General features: G+C 40.2%; 1 protein-coding gene and 1 long non-coding RNA gene across 3 annotated transcripts; one reads left to right on the forward strand and one right to left on the reverse strand.

Annotated features, from left to right (window-relative positions):
• Positions 1 to 35: 35 nt before the first annotated feature.
• LOC137195795 (proto-oncogene DBL) lies at positions 36 to 21,332 on the reverse strand. Its single transcript, XM_067608421.1, has 26 exons — positions 20,247 to 21,332; positions 18,178 to 18,312; positions 17,709 to 17,825; positions 16,838 to 16,987; positions 16,538 to 16,662; positions 16,224 to 16,338; positions 16,003 to 16,122; positions 15,729 to 15,920; positions 14,690 to 14,881; positions 14,432 to 14,612; positions 13,985 to 14,073; positions 13,543 to 13,643; positions 12,976 to 13,042; positions 12,594 to 12,709; positions 12,377 to 12,446; positions 12,167 to 12,259; positions 11,884 to 11,976; positions 10,667 to 10,792; positions 7,270 to 7,485; positions 6,903 to 6,995; positions 6,703 to 6,781; positions 6,329 to 6,374; positions 4,672 to 4,844; positions 3,215 to 3,327; positions 2,945 to 3,057; positions 36 to 2,819 (listed from the first exon to the last, which is right to left on the reverse strand). The coding sequence occupies exons 1-26, from the start codon at positions 20,295 to 20,297 to the stop codon at positions 2,738 to 2,740; spliced, it is 3,048 nt and encodes a 1,015-aa protein (XP_067464522.1). The 5' UTR covers positions 20,298 to 21,332; the 3' UTR covers positions 36 to 2,737.
• LOC137195796 (uncharacterized) lies at positions 2,686 to 4,655 on the forward strand. 2 transcript variants are annotated; one of them, XR_010931164.1, is made up of 4 exons: positions 2,687 to 2,775; positions 2,937 to 3,086; positions 3,186 to 3,333; positions 4,455 to 4,655. It is a non-coding gene; the product is annotated as an uncharacterized lncRNA (long non-coding RNA). The 2 variants fall into 2 exon arrangements; XR_010931163.1 differs by lacking the exon at positions 2,937 to 3,086 and having other exon boundaries at positions 2,686 to 2,775; positions 4,455 to 4,646.
• Positions 21,333 to 21,413: the final 81 nt, after the last annotated feature.

Raw genomic sequence — 21,413 nt, forward strand, 5'->3', positions numbered from 1 at the left:
ATATATATATATATATATATATATATATATATATATATATATATACACACATACATATATATATATATATATATACATACATATATATATATATATGTTATATTCCCACTGTGGGAAAATTAATCTTTATTTAATGTTAATCTTAGAGTTAGTGTTTCCAGTGGGATTAGATTTATACTATCCAGAGATGCAGCACAGGTATCTATTGTGCCTTTTGTTACTTGATAGCTGAGTGTCAATATTGGACCACATAAACAAGTGTTACCATCTAGATTACTACTGACCAAACTAAGTTGTATTGACAACTCAAATTTTTACAATTTACATTGTCACAGCTGACTGTAATAAAGTAATTATATCCATCTGCCCTTCAGAGATAAATCCTCAGCACAGTGAAGTGGCAGTGTTTCCATAACCACTTTTCACACAGTGTTTGAAAGCCTCTTAAAGGCCCCCGCAGACCCACAGTTCACTCACACAGGTGTTTTCACTTATCTTGCCTGATTAGACTGCTTCTGTGCCTAATTGGCATCTCTCTGGCCCTCCTTTTAGTTTTGTTGCACCTGTTAGGATGGGAGGGTGACAGTTTTATCATTCTTATTGGTTCATGAAGTTTGATGACCTCACATAGTTACAGCATAACGGTAAGGTCACATTACATTATTTCATTCAACTAATATTTGCTCAGTTTCATTCACTGTGAACTATTCATTATTGAAGTCAGTACGACAGAGAAACAAAGCATGTGTTTCTTTTCAGTGCAGTGTGCTCTGTCAGATTCGCAGGTCAAAGTTCACCTTTGTTCAACTTTGACCAGGCGGATGTGTTCAGTTGGTCAATAGAGGCACTGCTGCACTGTGTCTGGAAATAGAGAAGCTATCATTCTAGTGTGTTTCACAAACGGGTCAACGATCTCATACAATTTTTATAGCTCTGATCAATATTTATTTCTTACCCACATCAGAGATGTTACATTATATCCTTTGAACCAGACCTATAGTGCAGGGGAATTTCATTGGACAGAAGTGTAATGTCACTGCATCTTAATTCTGCCCAAATTCAAGCTGAGTGCTGGTCTAGTCAGCCAGAATAAGTGGAAACACCTGTGTGGACATGAAATATATAAACTGATGCTTAACAGGCTTCTTTTTTACAATGTATGCAAAATCAGACTGGGCAGTTAAAAAAAACAGGCAGTTTTATCTGCTGTGATATTATTTTCTCCTAAATTCAGCCCCCCAAATTTCATATCAACAAGTCATGAAGTAATCCAGGATGTAACTGTAAATGTTCAGTTGGCAATTATAACTCTACGCTACTCTATTTACAGTTACTACCCAACACTGAACATAACTCTCCCCGCTGGTGTACAATAGCGGTGCAGGCAGAAAAAAAGCAGTCGCTATGTGCAGTGATTTGTCCATGCAGAGCAGTACACAAACAGAAACATAAAGCTTGTGTCATCACAGTGGTAACTACAGCTGCAGTAGACAAAGATGATATTTGTTTGATATGTGAGTTGCAGAATGTCACCAACAAATCCTAAAATATAAATGTTAACAAAAAGAATACATTACCACCAACAACAGCAGTGACAGTAAATAATTATATGCAAATAAGGCCAATAACCAATGAAATACAACAACTAGCTACAATGACAGCCCGCATAGTTCATCTTGAGGACTGACAGTGCTGCAGCGGATACAAGAAACATTTTTACTTGTCATAGCAGGAGAAGCACAGGTGGGACTAATAACATTAACAATGGCTCAGTTCCAGTGAACCATCATGCATAATACCAGGACTTGGGAATGTAGTAATCAAAACAAATTAATGTTATTAATGATCGTGCTTTCCCTGCTTTCACATGTCAAAATGCCTGCCATGAAAAAAGATCTATACTAATCCATATGAGCTGCAACCCCCATCGTAGCCACTGAGTGTCAAAACAAACCAACAATAGCTGCTATGAATGTGGAGCCCTGCGAGACCTGTAATATCTTGACACACTATTTCCAAGTTTGTCTCCTCTTTGCCTTTTTTTGAGCAGATGCTGAATGTTTTCTTTTGCCACTAAAGGGATGAAGTAAATACTGCGATTTCAACATTCGCTAACATCCCATTCTCATGATTCTAGCTTTGTAGCTGGCTGTTGTAGGAAATGCTATTTTCCACAAGGGAGAGTTTTATATAAAAAGAAGCCACAATGATTAGCTGAGCTGTTTGGCACATGGACAGTCAAGATATGTTTGAAGGCATATGGATGATTTCTGTGATATTTCATAAGAAAATAGAAATGATAAAACCTGAAGTCTTAAACAAAAGTCCATTCTGTATGTATGAATAAAAGCCTCCGATCAACGTCTTCAGTTATAACCTTCCAGTTTACTGTTTTACTGCCGGAAAAGATAGATGAAGGAATGGCTCCAGTACTGTGAGGTCCCACGTATGTGCTTTGCATTGTTATAGTCTTCTGAGGTCCATTCTGTCGTTTACAGGCATCTAGTCACTCATTAGTTTGAAGAGTAAGGTATGCTGTTGATGTTGTGCTTTACTCTGATTGATGAATGTCTCAGCAGAGTCAGATGCCCCCTGTTGGTCAGCAAGTTGTGGTTAATGTCAGTGTGGAGGAGTGTTCAGCAAGAGAGGAGGATGAGCCAAATAAGCAATGAAAACAGGAAGAGAATGGACACACATCACGAACACTGCATCATCTATCCTCTGTTCTGATTGGCTCTCAGCAGATCTCTCCCAGAATCCTGTGCAGGTCCTCAGGTAGAACACGCCCTTCTTCACCACGACTTATATTCCTCACCATCCTGCACACGTAAAACGCAACACAGACACACAAAGATTTTTTTTTTTTAACATAGCTTCATTTCAGCTTCAGTCAATATTTTCATGCTTTTGTCAATCAACATTTCTGAAACACGTAGCCTGTTACCACATTCCTGACGAATCCTCATGCAGCAGCTGAATGACATCGCCACAGTTAAAGATGATGTCATCAGTGCTGGCCATGCTGCTTTCAACCATGACCCTATACCTACCCGCCACCTGAAGCAGAAGAAAGAGAGAAAAGTGCAGTTATGTTGCTTCAGCTGTGAGCCCATATCTACCTCTATGTATGTCTACATTCATTTACAGACAGATCTAAAATACATAGAACTTGGCTTTGCACACAGGCAAGTATCGTCGACCACTAAAGTCTCACCAGGGGGGAAGGCTGATCCTCCTCATCTGAGTCTGATAAGTTGGACAGGTCTGTCGCGCCCCAGTCCTCCAGGCCCTCACAGATCGCCACTGAGTGGGCAGGAACAGGCCAACCTACAGGTGACAAGACTGCTGAGACAACTGAACGGTGTAGCGCCACACTTTTTTAAAAATGACACATAACTGAGATGATTTTCATTTCATCCTGGGTTGCTCCTGACAAATGGAGTCATGCAAAGAACAAAGTCAAGAAAACATACAGTAGCATTTCTTTTTCAGCTACTCACAATGTGATAGTAAAATTCTTTTCTGTTTATTCCAAACAAACCAGTTTCTGCTTCAGAAAACATAAAGATATGAGTGTATAGAGGGAGACCCTAAACTCACATTAACACATCATTAAAGGGGACTTTTCATGATTTTTGTGATTTTGTCATTTATATACTGTTATAATGTCGGATGTCTACACTAAACATAGTCAAAGTTCCAAATCTTGAGGGGAACATATATAAAAATGTTGCCTTCAAGACAAAAGCTCTTCAGTCTGCTCTGAATGCTCTGTTTGCAAAGTTACCTCTGTTTCCCCATCAAACCCACAAACAGTATATGATATATGACATATGTGCATGTTAGGTCCCCTTTAAGGGTTAAATCATTGAACAGGTTAAATGCTACAAATATCTGGGCACTTAAATTGATAATCAGCTGACAATTGATGCCAATCAGCAATCTGTAAAAAAGCTCCGCAATGATTGCACTTCCCTCTGAAGCTGGTTTGGGGTGTGTGTAAAACTCCATGGTAGTTAAGTGAGTTAGTCGTTATCTTTTCCTTAAATGCCGTCAAAAGGTTAAATGTGCATTAATCTGTATTGTATGTTTGAGTATTTGTTTTACATATTTTTATGGTACCACTTTCTGGTAAGCAACACTTTAGAGTTTATAAGGATTAAATAACAGAGTAAGTCAGTCATTAAACCTGTCACCTGCAATTATACATGTTAATAAATTATTAATAAATGGTCTTATAGTAATATAGTTCTCAGTTGTAATTGTTAATAACTTGTTCATTAATGTATTTTAGTCCAGGGTGAGGATTTTACATAACCTGGCAACCCAAAAGTCATTCTTATAAATGATCTTTAAAGCATTAGTAAATGATTCATTAAATAAAGCCATTCATTTATTCAACATATGTAACTTATGTTTAACTCTGTGTTTTCTTTGTTTCCTCTGGCTGCAAGACACATTCATCCTCAAGGTCAAAGTTTAGAGACATCACTGAAGTTCTGGCCAAAGAAAGACCTGCCAGAGACCAGAAGAGTTCAGGAGAGAAAATGTAGAAGCTTTTCATGAATTAAACAGTGAATCAAACAAAAATGTGGCAAATAATTACTGTAAAGAAAATAATGCCATGAAGTGACTGTAATTGATGTGTGCATTTGTGTGTGAGCCACTCACTGCGTCGAGGTGAGTGAACCACGGGATCTGAGTGGGCAGGACTAGTGTGTATTGACTCCTCCCCCCGGAACCTGTGGGAGTGGCTTGTCGTCGAGGAGCTGTGAGGAACAGGGAGACACGCTGAGCAGCCTCCCACCGATGCTCCGCCCCACGACACACACACCTCTGATGCACTAAACCGCATCACCAAGGGAACAAGACACGACCACAACAAACGAAAAAACAAACAAACAACAGCAACAACAACATCCACGGTGTCACAAAACGAGCTCATACCTCATCCACATTCTTTACATTTCAACAGCATTCAGTTCACAATCACATATATTTCAGCGTCTCATTCCACAGGATCTTTGAGGTTACAGCACAATTATCAAAGTGTATCAGAGATCGCTGTAATATATGGAAAAAATATTTTGTTAACACAGTATTCCACATACACATCAGGCCTTAATTAGACTGCATTTGCAAATAATCCACAGAGTTGTTTAACCTGCTTTAAGTAGTAGATGGGTGGAGTTTGTTCCATATACAGAGTATCACATATAGGAAGAAAATTAAAGCGCTCACAAAATATTTGAAAGTCACTTTGCTTGAATGTTAAATCTGACCCATCTGCTACATAAAGTCAAAACATGCACAATCTCATCCTCCATCTGTTAGAAAAAAATCAAAAAGTCCCACAAGACAAAACTGATCATGATTACTAGTAGTGAAACTACTTAAAGGATAAGACTGGCATTAAATCATATTTTCAAAAAACCCCAATGAAAAGACCAAAACCAGCACTGCATTAGTCTGTCTCAATACAAAACTGATTTTTGTATCCTGTCTGTGGCACTCAGCCTCGAGCCCATTGGTTCCTACTGAAGACATAAATCGAACAAACCAATAATGTGCCAACAATTTCACTGACTTACGATGTCTCCTTAGAAAAAGATCTAACATGCACGCTCAACTTACTTACGCTTGCTTATCAATAACATGACTGCCAGACATACTTGAGAACTGTTTAAGCAGCTTAGCAGGATGTTAATGAAGTCGTTCTCTATCATGGTCGAGAGCACTGTTGGATTTTATGAATACCTACTTATCTACTCAGGGCCAGGTGAGCGTCGATAACTAGCCAGTAAAATTAGAAACAAGCACTAGCAAAAGCTGCAAAGTTAGGTCTTTGCAGTAGATTGAGTGTGAAGTGCTCTCCATGGTGCTGAAATTCAGTTTCAATTTCAGCACCACGGAGAGTGTTACAGCCATCTGCAGGACTTGGCAATGTTGTCATGAATGCCAGTTCTCAAGGGTAATGGCAACAACGTTAATATACAGTATACAAATATGCACAAACTGCACACATACAAACTCATTCAGTAGCTTCAACATCCCTGTGTACTGATAATCATGATGCTTTGTTACAAAAGATAAGATGGACTGGCATGTGGATGAAATTGAGGGATTATTTGATCACCAAATCATTTCGGAAATTGATTTTTCATCATCATCATAGGGGAGAGAAACATTTCCTTTACTGTATTAAGTTTTCAAATCAATTTCCGAACTGAGACAGGAATGAAAAGTGAGTTCACCCATTCCCACTAACACACATCAGGAGGTCACAAACTGACACAAGATCATAGGGAGGTCATGCAGAGAGAATCACCTTTCAGAGAGGGGGTTGTCTGAAAGTTGAAGAGAAGGAGCCTCATCTGAGAAAACAGAAAACACAGGCGTGTGGCTTAGATTTAGGGAGACTGAATCATAAAAACAACAGACTGGAGTCCACCACAAGACCAAACATCTAATTTAGTTGTCATAACTTCTTTGGAAAATTCTCTTTACAAACAAATAAAAAGAAAAAGCTACTTTCCTAGAATGCATTAACAGTGAAGTTTGTTAGCTACAGATGTTATAGTAGATTAAAATATAGGTTTTATCTCTTAGATTAAATAAAATAGAGCTGGAGATCAATTAGGCATTTCATAGAAACACCAAACACTGAGGCAGAAAATGATTCATAATAACAGTAATAAAAACCTTGACGCAGTTTCTGCTGGTTGGTGAGAATTTTACGAATCTCCGTCAGCCATGTAACTTTCACCTCTACTGTGGGAGCCTAGACAGACACACACAGAGCACAGCACAGAACACGACACGAGAAGAGTGTGAGAGAGGATCCAGACACTGAAACTGACTGCAATAAAATATAAAAAAATAGAAAGCAGAAAAGCAAATACCTGAACTATGTACACCACTTCCCTGCCACTGTACCAGATTTCAAATTTCTTCACATCTCCTTTTACATTTTCTGTGATTCCCACTGCGCTCATCTACAGAAAGAGAGAAAAGTCATTGCATTTGACTATTTCGCTGTCAGCACTTCTGACTGTACACTCTTATTCTTAAGATAAAATGCAACCGTGGATTATGTCCACCAATAAAACAATTCACCAGTGCCCCAAACTGCAGCCTTCAAAATGCTCAGTTAAGTCAGAGTTGAATCAATAGTGTCAAAACATAATCTGATCAGCTTCATAAAGGGTGGATGTATTGGAGGGCTGTTGAACTGGATTGCATTGAAGTGAGTGTATTATGTATTATTACTCTGAGGCAGGATTTGAAGCTGTAGAAGGGCGTCCTGTCGTGATTGTCCTCATCTCTGCGCTTGCAGAAGAGCAGGGCGCGCTCATAGAGGAAGAGATGTCTCTGCATGGGTTTGAACCTGGCCAGCTCCTTCATTCGCACCGCTGCACTCTTATGGCTGATCCACACACTGAAATTGCCCTGCATCACCACACGGCCCAGCTGGCCGAGATCACCCTGAGTCCGACGTACAGGTGGACAGACAAGAAAGTAACAAACATTAGTTAAACACACATAAACTGTGAAGCTGATGTTCAAAGTGCACAAACTTTAGTTATCAATGTGAATAGGAAACTTTCGCTATGCTTCACCCAACAGCATTGATTTACATTGACATTTAGCAATGTGATTCAAGGCTATACCAAAGTCTGTGAGGAATTACACAGAGTTGTAGCTATTTGCATTTCGTGGTGCAGTTTGTGGATTTTGAGGTGTTTCTACAGAGTAGTTATAGAAACAGGTAAAAATCAAATCAAACAAGAACAGTGCTAGAGAGCTCAGAAAGATATAGAAGAGGAATTCTGTATCTACCTCAGATTGGAAATACAGTGGAAACCACTTATAGTGATCACGTCTTTCCAGGTCAAATTGATAACTATGAGTGGATGATTTTTATAACCCATTTTTTTTCTTTTTCTTTATTTCTAATGCAGATTACTATCTAATTGAAATTTGTACATTACAGCCCGGAGATCAGACTGATTAGAGATGTACAACCCTGCACTGAGGGACGACAAAAACATTACTAGAAAGAGAGGAGGACACTTCTCTTTGATAACATTAAAAGTAAAGTCAGGCTTTGCTGTCGGCTTCCCGACTCATTTTTTAAAAGATGAGAGAAAGAGAGAGAGCGAGAGAAGCAGTGGTAAAGGAAGGTAGAGAGTGCATGAGGAGAGTGAGCAGTGGTAGTGAGAAAGCCGGTGAATGAGAGGAATAAAACGTTATTTTCTGATTGTTTCATATATATATATATATATATATATATACATATCATATGCATATCAGGGGAGTAGGATAAAAAAAAAAATTACCATAGTTTTAAAAATGTTTTTCCATATGTTGAAAAGACCCAAAATGAACACTGTAAGCGGTATACTTGATTACTATAAGCAAATTATTTAAACAGCATTTGTATAGAAATGATTCTGTCCCGAGCTTTTTGATCTATATAAACAGTTGATCACTGAAACTATGATCACTATAAGTGGTTTCCACTGTAGTAATATAGTAATATTTTTACTGATTGTGGCAAAAATTGGAAATATTATAACCATGATTATTTTCAATTTTCTGAACAGACAAAACCAAAAGATGTCTAATGTTCCTTTGAGACTCAAGGTTCAAGGTTCAGTTTTATTGTCATTATACATACAGGATTGCATAATGAAATGCAGTTGTAGCCTCCTCCACACTACACACACAGGAAATGTATTTACAAATATTAAAATATTTGTAATTAGAATAGAATAAAACAATAAAATTGGTAGTAAAAAGAAGAAATGTAAAAAAAAGAAAAACTATAATATATATCTATATAAGGAATATGCAAGTTACAATGCAAAAAAACACAGTTCAGTGCCAGAATCGTAACAACCAAACAGCCATTTCATTGAAATTATTTTAAGTGCATAAAACTTTAAAGTTTATTTTGTCAAGTCAAGTTTTATTTTGTATAGCCCAATATCACAAATCACAAATTTTCCTCAGGAGACTTTACAATCTGTACAGCAATACAACATCCTCTATCCTTAGACCCTTGATTCAAATAAAGAAAAAATTGTTTTATTTAATTTGCTAAAGGAAGGAATCTCTGTATGTATGTATGTCTGTATGTCCTTCGCGCATCTCTTGAACCGTTCATCCGATCGACTCCACACTTGGCGGGTGTATGGCTGGGGACCAAAGGGAGTGCAGTATCAAATTTGGTGCAATTTGGACACGCAATCGTTTAATATCAATAAACTTTGAATAAATCAGTGATCAGTGAGCCGCTCCGCTCTGTGCAGAGGCAGGGCGGAGCTTCAGGGCTCTGACGATTAACTCTGGCATGTCAGGGAGAGACCAGAGATGAGGCGGGACACGAGTCAGAGAAAAGTGCTCTAAAAAGAGAAAAGTAGACAGCGAAAACAGACCTTTTAATCAAGAATGGACACTGGAATGGACAGCGTAGCGTTAGCAGCACGTTTAGCAGATCAGCAGCGAGTGAATACACAAGAGGCGTTCAGGTACAATGTTGAGCGCAGGTCACACGCGTTTTGGAGGCGCTCAGAGCCCAGTACACAAGGACTGTAGTTACGTGCGTAAAACGGAGCAAATACTTCCAAGTTCAAAACCAGTTTGTCTCATATGCTCCGAGACCATGGCAATTGTGAAGCGCCACTAAAGACAAAGCACAAATCTTTTGAGCAAACATAGCATGAGCAGCACATTTAGCAGATCAGCAGCAGCAGCAGCAGCAGCAGTGAGTGAACCATTGTGTATACACAGGAGGCTTTCAGGTACATTGTTGAGTGTGCGTCACCCGCATTTTGGAAGCACTAACAGCTCAATACACAGTGACTATAGTTACATGTGTAAAATGATGGAAATACTTCCCACTGACAGTTCAAAACCAGTTTGTCTCATATGCTCTGAGACCATGGCGATTGTGAAGTGCCACTACAGACAAAGCACAAATCCTTTGAGCAAATACATCCACTCAAATCCGAACTGAGGGCACAGTAAATAAATGATCTAAGAGCCCAATATGATCAATCCACTTTATAGTAGAATGCACATTATTTTATTTTTAAATGCAGCCCTTATTTTAAGCTACTTGAAATGAGAAAAGAACATTTATTTACTATTAGAGTACTTATTATTTATAACATCTGTGTATAACAGAATGTTAGTTTCTTTCATGATGTTGGTGTATGCACTCATTCACACCTCACATCAACTGTAATAATTTTTCTATGCATTGAAGCAGCAGCTGGAGGCCAAGCAATCCGAACAGGCACGTTTCGAACGGGCATTGCACTTTTTTAATCTAATTTGATTTAAAGGTTGTCAGTTCATGTCTGAGGTAGTTGGTTTGCACACAATCAGAAGAAATTGGAAGTAAATGGAAAATGTAATAATGCAGGTTAAATGAGAGTGAGGAAAAAACAATGTTTTTACAACTTATTGTCTGCCTCCTCCCCTGATACAGAAACAGTATTATGTTGCTGGTTGTAATTTCGTCACAGCAACCAGTGATTCTTGTTGAAAGTTTTGATTGGACCATTTTATACTAAAGCACACAGACGTGACATAAATCTGGCATCCAGTTGTCGTGATTGTCCACTCTACCTTACTTATTGATTTGACAGGCCGGTACCTGATATCCAGTGATGGCTATCTGATGCATGGAGTCATTGACAGACTTCAGCAGCTCCAGCATGGAGTCCAGAGCCTCCTGCAGTTCACAGCGGTATCGCTCTTCCGTACAGTGCTTCAGCAGCTCCTGAACAAGGACAGAGACACAGGTTGCCAGGTCAGTTTATTTAACCTAGTCTGTCTTGATATCTGCCTGTACAAATGTCTGGGTGTGAGTTCAATGACTGCCTGTCTGCAAGTCTACAAATTATTAAATTTAGTCTGGATAAATGGCGTCTTCCTGTTGTCAATTTGTCTGTGTGGGAGTTTCAGACGTCTGCCTGTTTTTTTATTTGTCTGTATTGCAGTGCGTCTGCCATGCTGTTAATAAAACTGTCTTCATTGTTAGGCTCTATGTCCATTTATCAATCTGAACGTAATGTGTTTTTTTTCTAAACAAAACCCATTACTGTGCAGACTGGCCAGACCAAATTTTTTTTTTATTATTTTTATGAATCAATAATCCCAGCCAATACAAAAACAGAAACACTGACAGAGATCAGACCAAGAATATTACAGGCACAGGTGCTCAGTACTACATGAATACATTAATATTCCCTTTAGTGGCATCATCAGTTCAATGACCTTTTTGATCTACACTCCTGAACATTTTCTTATTTCAAACTTCTTTATTCCCTGAGTTCCCGGGTCAAGAAGTCCTGAATGAATATGGTCTAGACAATTACTGTAATATAACAGCCATTTGGTGTTTTGTCTTTTTTTTTTTAAATCTGCTACAAAGCTGATAAGATTTGCACCATATGCAAAATATGCAAAATGAAACATGTTTCTAATGCCTTTCTTAAAGCTTTTATTGTGCTGTATAAATAAATCTCTAGTTACTTAAAGTTATTCATTTGAGATTTGATACTACAAATGGTTTGGCCTCGTTTGTATCAAAGATGCAGAAAAAGTTGGTGAAACATTTCTCTGCAACACTTTGTCTCATCATGATGAAAACTGCTTTTCGACAACAAAATCTTTGTAAAATTATTGTCTATTGTCTCTTTTCTTTTCCATGTTATACTATCATTATGCAAGAAAAGATGTCAGGAACATGTAATCTCACAACAAATGGCCTTCATGACAGTGATTAAAAACTTCTTTTGAACATTCATGTCAGATTTTTTTAATGAGTGCAGCTGTAGCTTTGAGTGTGTGAGCTCAGATGTACAGAACCTTGAGCAGCAGCTGGTACTTAGTGAGGCGTTGGACTGGTTTCAGGAGGTAAGAGTCCAGACCCAGCTTGTGGTCCAGCTTCCTCTGGCACTCCTGAAGAGAGAGAGAAAGAGATCCATTTTGCTGCCTTAGATGCATGAGGCATTGGAAAATCACAAGTGATTCTGTTGTGAAAATAAGAAAAACGACAAAGATTATGCCTATTATCAGCACAAAACCAAATGACTTTCCTAACATTAATATGAGACAGTGAATGGATCGTGTATTAAATATGTTCAAATACCTGAAAGAAGGGTGAATCAGAGCACTGTCTCCATAGCAACTCAGAGCGAGGCTTGTTTTGGCAGTAACGCTCGTACACCTTGAACTTCCCCTTCTGCTCACACACAAACGCGCAGATATTAAAAGTTAAACTTGTATCTGTCATTACCTCTGAAATCCCCCTACCACAGCTCCCTCCCATCCCTGTCTCATTCTCCTCATCTTTACTCACCCGTTGCAGGAAGCATGCCCCCACCCTCTCTGGTGTCTCCAGGCAACTCTGCAGATCTTGGAGGAAGATCCTGAATGGAGGATCCACGAGGAAAATGAAAGGAAATGGGATTGGCGTAAAAAGAGGGGGAGACAAGGACAACTCTGCGACAGCTGGTGAGCTCAGTGTGTGTGTGTGTGTGTGTGTGTGTGTATATGTGTGTGTGTGTGTGGCTTGCCTGCTGTGGAACTGGTAAATCTCGGGCATGTTGCCGAACAGAATGTCCTTCTGGCTGCGTAGAGCTGGGGGAAGGAGATTAGACATGGATGGGTCCTCCATTTCTGCCCTATAGCCCTGATCAGAGGAGAGGAGAGGAGAAGAAAAGAAGGGAGTGAAGAGCAAAGGAGAGGAGAGGAGACGAGAAAAGAGGAATGGAGAGGAGAGGAGAGGAGAAGAAAAGGAGAGGAGAAAAACATGACAGGAGAAAACAGGACATAAAAACCGTGTTTAAAGTCAGCCCGGTACCTTTGTCATATTTCATCATCTTACCCATGCTGTTGTTCTGCACTGCAAGCTGACAAAAGCAAAATGTCGTAAAAAATAACCTAAACTAAACTCACCAGAAGGACAGAGAGCAGCTCGTCCACATAGATCCTCTCTGTAGCTATCAGTTCCTTCATAATATGGCTGGAAAGATAAACAGAAGGAAACAGCGAGTACAACCGAATGCTAAAACTAAAAAACATCTGACACATATGTTGGATAGCCTTACATACAAGGGGAGACCCAAAAATTCCAGGAAACCATCAATAGCACAGGAGTAGGTGCCACTAGGTAGTCTATGCCTAAAGCTTGGTGAAACTAAAATTGGGACTGAAAGGGAGAAGATTCGCCACCAAGGAAGAAACGCAGGAGGTTCTGGATACGGTGACAAAAGATGACAACAGAAAATGTTTCCAGCAATGGGAGAAGTGCTGCATCTCAAGGAGAGAACTTTGAAGGTGATAAGAAGGGTATTACTGAAAGATGTCAGTTTTTTTTTAATTCTGGGAATTTCAGGCCCCCTTTTGTATATAGATTGATAACTTATTAGTTAGAGACAAACGGTGCAAGATCAGAGTCACAGGTCAAGGTTTAGGTCAAGGCTCGGTTCAGGGATCATGTGTGACAGGTGAAAGATTGCATACCGTGTGACCTGCTCTGGATTGTCTTCTGCCTCAGAATCAGTTTCGGGGGCGGGACCGTACAGACAGCTGCGGTTGCCTTGGTAATCGTGCATCACCTCGATCTGACACATGAAAGAAGTCTCTCAGCAAGTTCTGGCATTTAATCACATTACATTTACAACCATGCTGCCAGTGTAGTGTTAAAGGTTAGCTGATGATTAGTTAAAATTTTGTCAATACTCCCATTAAAAAAATAAGTAAGAATGCAAGCCAAAGCAACGTATTAGCCGTGACAGCAGAATTAATCAAATGAATGTATTGAATTTACACCTCTATTCATCTCTTAATTTGCCCAAGAATATGTCAAGGGAGTGGACAATACAAGACACACACTCACACTCAACTCTAATTTATTACTGTATATAGCACTTTAAACACAACACACACAAACACACCCACACACCTTGCGTTGGCTGTTGTTCCTCCTCGAGGCTCTTTTGCCAGGAAGCAGGTCGAAGGAGAACTTGGAGTTTAGTACATTAAAGTCTACACCTGTGAAAATAATCACACAAACACACATGCATACAAATACGACTGGTGATGACAGAGCTGAGAGGAAATGCAGGCAAAACACTGTACATGAGATAAAAGAGGGAACAAGCATGTCAAATGCCGGGAAGGGAATATCGGAGAGAGGAGAATTGAGCGTGGGACTTAACTGATAACTGTATAATAATAACAATCTAGTCAAAAACAGACATTGGACAGAAACTGAAACAATGAAATCAAATGTACACTCCAGAAATAAGTGTAAAAGTCCCATGAAACAAGTGATTTCATTCTGCTTCTAGTGTTAGAATTGTCTAGAAAATCCTTTAATACAAGTGTAAACCACTGGAGAGGGTCGTACCGTGTTTGGGGGAGAACAGGGGTGACTTGCATCGCTGCAAGGTCTGGTCGGGTTCGGGTCGGGGGGCCACCAGCTGGATGGGTCTGACCTGCAAATCCGCCAGCTTCCTCAGACACTGCTCTCTGTTTCTCATCATGGACTGCACCGAGTGGAGCTTCTCCGTTACCATGCCAATTTGTGACTAGGGAAGAAAGAAAGTGTGAGTTGAGATGAGACGTGAGTCGTCTGAGTGTGTTTGTGTCAGTGGAGACGGGCCACCTGCAGCTGTGGGGTGAGTATGGCTTCAAACTCCAGGCTCAGAATGTCCTGGTGGCTTTTCAGAGCAGATGGCGCCCTCTCCTGGTGACTGCTGAGGTACTGCAATGCGTCCTGAGCTCCCTCTCTGGTTTGGAACTTGTCCACCATCTGACTTGCCAGCAGATAGGCGCCTTCGTCACACCACCGCAGGGCCTACATACACACAGATAAACACAGGAGACAACACAAGAAGACACACATGCACACGGCTGATCTCACTGATACATTTTATGTTTTAATACATATACAGATTTTTTTAATTTATTGAAAACAAAGAACAAAGAAGATATTCACTTGATGACATTTAACAATTGTCCCTTTGCTGTTATATATGGCACAAAAACATCAATAGCAGGGCTGCAACTAAGGATTATTTTCATTCTCGACTAGAGATTACTTTCTCAATTAATCCATTTTTTGTCTATTAAATGTCAGATAACAGTGATAAATGTCACTAAATGTTATAATCTCCCACAGCCCAAGGTGATGCCTTCAAATGTCTTGTTTTGTCCAAACAACAGTCCAAAACCCAAATATATTCAGTGTACAATTATATTAAACAGAAAAGCAGCAAATATTTGCATTGGAGAAGCTTAAATGAGCAAATGTTTTCTATTGATTGACAAATCAATGAATGGATTAATCATTGCAGCTCTAATCAGTAGCTGTCTTTGAGGAGCACAAATCTAAGATGGGGAACAACAGACAGATACACTGTACACGTGCACTTGTGAGAATGAATTTTTCTTTGAACCCTTTGACATCAAAACAAACATGGAAACAAACACACAGCTTACAGTAATTGTGGTTTGTGTTGAAACTTGCATGGAAGACTGGAGGACAAAGTAAAGCAAGATGGAGACAAAACAGGGCAGTGAAACAGAAATACACAACAATTCATGATTTTTTTAATGTTTCACTGCAGTAATTCTGAGTTTTCACATGCAAGTCTGCAAATATTATAATTTTGTTTGAGCGTGTATCATGTCAGCATTTCTACCTCTTCAAGGCGGAGCAGCAGGTCTCGCGCTCGAATGAGCGAGGCCCGCTTGGTGCGTATGGCAGTAGTGATGACATCACAGAGATGTCGCAGCTCGTTGCAGCGTTGCACGATGAGTGCCAGGGCGTAGTGGTGGTTGGCAGCCAACTGATGACCATGCAGAATCACCACCTGGGCACGAGCCATCTCCTCCTGCAACATAATATGAATGCATTTTGTTCAGCTTGGTCACTTACTTCAAAATACAAACTATAAGTGTGTGTTTGTATTTGACCTGAGCATGTTTGTCCAGCATCTCCAGGTCTTTCAGTAATTGTTCAGTTTGAACCACTGTTGTTCCCACAGAGGCAATCTCCTTTTCCTGAGCTGTGAGCCTCTCCAGCTTCTCCTCCATCTACACACACACATACACAAAGTTAATCATCACAGGACTGTAACATAGAGTCAGGAGAATACGATTTAAGGAGAGACTCCAACAGATACCACTCATCACACCTGCTGGAAACTCATTTCATAGTGCAGCAGCTGGAGGTATTGCTGCAGCTTCAGGTGGTGTTTCTCAAAGAAGCCATCAAACGCCTCCTCCATGTCTCGGAGCTGAGCCAGGAGCCTAGAACACACATACACACATAAAACACTTACACACAAGCTGCGTGGTAAGGTTTAGTAAGATGAATAAATTTGTGTTTAGCATTAATAAGACTGATAATATGTCTTATTAATACTCGTTTCAATACCATATATGTTTAAAAACAACTATTGACTGAGTGATTTGTCTACAGAAGATTAAAAAATGTCTGAACACGTACCTCTGAACGGTGTCCATGTCTGCTTGTATGTCTCTCTCCTCCTCTGTGTCTCTCTTAGAGGCCTTGACAGTCTCTAGGTTGGACAGCAGCAGACGCCCTTCTTTTAGCACACTCCGGATATCGTCCTGAAACAAGAAAAACAGCAACAAAAGGACAACGAAATCATAAAAACATACAACACCAGCGCATGAATGCAAAACACAGAGAGAGAAATCAAATACAAAAATTGCCACAGAGGGAGTCTTCACAGAGGCAAAGAGAGAGGAAGAACAGTAAGAAAAATAGAGAGAGAGCGACAACCTTCATCTGTCGGTATCGGTGTGTGTGTGAGTGCAGCAGGAACTCGATAGCATTGGGCTCATCCGGAAGTTCAGTCTCAGACAGCTCTGATCCGAAGCCCTGCAGCAGCTGCGCAATCTCCTTCACTGTCACTGCAAAGGTCTCAATGGACTGCAGACACACACACACACAAACACACACACCTCATGAAAGCTTGTTCAATACTTTTGTACTTTCGTTTTTTGTTTAGGGGGAAAAAATGATGCTTCTACGTAGGACTGGGCAATAATTCAGTATTGTCTTTTATCTTCTGTTCTGCGTAATTTAAAAAATAGTTTTAGGGAGGTTTGGGTGACACTTTCGGTAGAATTAGAAAAACAATTACTTAACTTGATATAACTTATTATTCATTTAGAAATTACAGCTGTAAATCTCAACATAACAAAGTACAACTGCAGTTAACTTAGAAAGACTTTTCTTTATTAAATCGCGATTCCCTTCACATTTTCTTTTGGGGTCACATTAACAGGAATAAAACAAAGGGTGTCCACATATAGCCAAATATTATTCTACAACACATTGTGTGTCTTTTGCATTGCCATGTTGATTTCCTGAACTGCTATTGGAAGCATTTCACCAGTTGTTTGATATTTACTGAAAGTTCCATAGTTCCTGAATTAGTAGTTTAGTTTCTGAGCATCTGATTCAGGTTTTGGATATGAAAAGGGCTGTTTGAAGTCAAGCAGTATTGTTAGTTGTTAAGCTGTATGAATAATGGACTGTGAATACTCTTCTATTGTTTTATTTTCATTGCGAACATGTTTTTAACTTCTAATTCAACAGCAACCTGCATGTTGTGGTGGACTGACAAGCCTCAGTGCGTAGGCTATACCGTGCGGAGGACGATCCAGTCACTCTGGCAGTATTGCACTTTTCCAGTGAACTCTGACGCCAGGTGGTTTTCATCGATGTAGCGCAGCAGGTCACCCACTGAACGCAGCATAACCACCTAAAAACACAGAAGCACAAGGCATCTAAAGAACACTGATGTGCAACAGCCACCTGGACAGGTACAGTTGTGTGTCAGACAGACAGGACAGGAGAGGGTAGCAGAGGAGAGGAGAGGAGAGGAGAGGAGAGAAGAGGGTAGCAGAGGAGAGGAGAGGAGAGAAGAGAAGAGGAGAGGAGAGGAGAGAAGAGAAGAGAAGAGAAGAGGAGAGGAGAGGAGAGAAGAGGAGAGGAGAGGAGAGGAGAGGAGGAAGCATGTGTGTGTAGTTTGGAGCAGAGACAACTGGATCAGATTGGTAAAATACATGTTTTTTTCTGTAAATTTAAGATAAACTCATAACAAGTCTTCTCACTGGCATCTTTAACAGGAAGTCATCCTGACTGAAGCGAAAGCCCAGGTCAGTGCTTGAGGACGGACTGGGGGTGGAGCTTAACAAGCCGGTGGGGCGGAGCACCAAGACCAGATGCAGGTTGCCCGGAAATGAGGTCTGAAAGAGGAAGAAGTATATTATTTTATTTGTTCATTAAACTTTGTAATAGCATTAGATACTCATAGTAGAAGAGATAATATTATTTAAAAATGGCCAAAAACATCAAACAATATCAGCCTCTGTAAAGCTTTAAATTATACTCTTAATTTACAAGAAAACTCATACTGATAGTGACTGATAGTTAACTGATGCTGTCACAAGCAACACAGCTCTGATCCCCTGAATTCATCTCGGGGAAATAAGCCTAAAAATGTGGATTTTGTGGATTGACAGGACCACCACCACATCCCTAGAGTAGGGCAGGATGGGGGGATGACAGGAGGCAGTCAGAATTGATGGCAGCTGTGTGTTGTTAGTCGTGCAGCCTAGCAAAGCTCAACTCAGCATCAGCATCTTTCAGTGTCAATCTGGGGAGTCTTTAACTCTCTACAGCGCTTCAGAAGGTCTTATAGTCAGCTCCTCTGACTGACTCTGCTCTCTCATCGCTCTTCTCTTCTTCATTATCAACCACCTCACGTCTTCACATTTCTTGCCTTCTTTACTACTTTACACAAAGCTACTATAACTTTTTCAAGGCTTTACAGGGTCAGTTAATCCACCTTTAATGTTGATTATGTGTCTTCTACACCTTCTCTCTTAGTTTGTCTCCCCCTTTTTCATATTTTTTTTTGTTTTCTGCTAATATTTCTGTGTTGCTGTTAATTCCTGCAGCAGATAATTTCTCTGACTCGCATACATTCAACTAGAGATGCAGCAGATAACCCTTGAAACACACTGGTCTATTTTTGGTGCTCTGGGTAATGTTTTATTGCTTCCAGCTTGAACAAGTGACTACCATAAGACAGATGACTACAGAGCAGATCACCAATGAAGTGGACTACTTATTATGGTAGCTCTTTCCTTCCCTGGTGAAATATTTTCCTTTTTTTCTCTTATCTCCTCTCCCTGCCTCCAAAATACCAAATGTCCACCCCACATTTTCTCATTACTAATAGATCATATGACAAGAGGAATTATTAAACATGATGAAGACTCTCACACTTTTCCCACTTGTGGTGAGTGAGGGAACCAGTATACCTGGCAGGGAAAGTGAACTGTGTGGATTCTGGTACACTGATTTCACATCATCCCCCATTAAAACATGTTCAGCGTCATCTGATAAAGCAAACACAAGGCTTAAGTTTTTCAACTCAGTGTAAGATGGTAAGTTTGTTGTCTGCTCTCAGAAACAGGTATTTAGGTATTTAGACCTTTAAACCAGAAAATGCTGACCTGAGACCAAATACACATACAGTTTTCTGTCCAGTGCACCTACATTTCTACAAAAGCATTTTACACAAGAAAATGTATAAGGTAAATATTCATCCAAATCCCCAAAAATTAACCTTGACATTTTTTCATACAGCAGCCATGATGGATGTTATTGGATGCTTGCAGACCTGTCAGCTCCTCTGCATTCACTAACTGCATTTAGATATGTGGGCATCAAGTGTCTGAAGCATATTCCCAAATCTAATACATAAAGCTGCATAACTTAATAACACACATAACACACTCCACACAGTTACAGGCTGCAGTGCCAAAGCTGATACAGCCTCTTTGCTGCTCTGCAGTTGCAGTCCAAACAGAAAGACACACGCACACGCACACACACACGCACAAACACGTTTGTCATTGGCCTGTCCTGGTCCACTACACACTACACTCCTAACAATGACCTGCTATCTGATGTGAGCAGTCTCTAAAGCGAGAGAGAATTTATATATCTAATCCTGTTTGCACTGAGGACACATCCCAACCTCTGTCGCAGAGCTTAACTGTCTTAAGACCAGCTCGTGCATCTCTCCTCATCTCTCTGCTCCTCTCTCTGCTGCAGTATCCTCGCCGCCCCGTTTCAAGCCTCCCACCTCCCACCTCTCGGCGGAGCTTACCGCGGCCCGGCGCAGACGGGGGAACCCCCGCAGCGGGTTGGACTCGGCCATGGCTTTCAGCGCTTCCTTGTCCCCTGTTCTCCCCGAACCCGGGAAGTCTGCAGCGGGACGTGGTGTCGGGAGCGAGCAGCCGCAGCGATGGCACGGTAACCGGCACTGCAGTGTCCGGGAGGGCCGAGCAGCTCGCTGAGTGCGCACCAGACGCACTTCTGCTCTGTACCAGGATGGGGTGTGTTTCACTTACCTGACGTCAAAGCCAAAATAAGTTGGCCGCTACACAGCTGCGCAGCACAAAATGCGCATATTATCATAAATTAAATTACCTGTTTAAAAGATGATTTAATTATTGTTTACAAGCAAGAATTTTGGAGAATATAATGGCGCATCCCGCTGTAAAATATGGAAAAATAAGTTGTCTCCACGTTTCTGAACTTGAATATGACTTATGCCTTCCCTGTTTTTGTTTAATGAACAGACAAAGAAGCATTTATTGTGAGATACATGGGCAATAAAAAGGGGAGATGGAAGAAAGAAAGGGAGTTAAATCATTTCTACTGTATCCACTAGATGGCGCTTTAAACTCAGGAGACTGTGAGCCACCTCTGGATCATCCTTTGACATGAACAGCATATTAACCTGACTTGGGCCTTTGGGTGAAAATTGTTGGGCCCTCAAATAGCTTTCTTACTTGTTGGTTATTTTCATTTTTCATTTTCTTTATTTTTTTTTTTTTGTAAAGCACTTTGGGCTGCATCTTTGCATGAAAGGTGCTAACATATAAAGTAATTAAGTTATTATTATTGACAAACCAACACCCACCTCCCACCCTCTATGCATGTGCCTCCAAGTTAACGTCAACAAACAGACAACACTATTAAAACAGCTTTATTATTGCTTAGAGACCTTGATGCTGGATTAAAATGTATTGGAATCAGGTTTTCTGTGTGGTTCGGTAATTTGATTTAACTTTAGGAATATGGATCATATGAGCAGAGACTAAAATAAGTGAGGTCTTGTGAATTTCCCCTCAGGGATCAATAAAGTCTTATTTTAAAACTAGATTTTGGCCACAACACCAGTTAATGCTGTACGCACTTTAGTTGATATTGTACTTTAGTGGAGTAAATTTGTAACATTTGTAACAAATTTGCAATTAATGAATCATCT

The sequence above is a fragment of the Thunnus thynnus genome, chromosome 13, assembly GCF_963924715.1.
Source record: "Thunnus thynnus chromosome 13, fThuThy2.1, whole genome shotgun sequence".
Taxonomy (NCBI): domain Eukaryota; kingdom Metazoa; phylum Chordata; class Actinopteri; order Scombriformes; family Scombridae; genus Thunnus; species Thunnus thynnus.

Bases quoted from the DNA above. Each gene is read 5' to 3' on its own strand.
- LOC137195795 (XM_067608421.1), bottom strand. From the start codon at position 20,297: ATGGCCGAGTCCAACCCGCTGCGGGGGTTCCCCCGTCTGCGCCGGGCC. The intron at 16,988-17,708 runs GTATAGCCTACG...GTGTGTCTGCAG, and splicing joins ACTGGATCGTCCTCCGCACG to TCCATTGAGACCTTTGCAGT. The intron at 2,820-2,944 runs GTAACAGGCTAC...TTACGTGTGCAG, and splicing joins GAGGATTCGTCAGGAATGTG to GATGGTGAGGAATATAAGTC.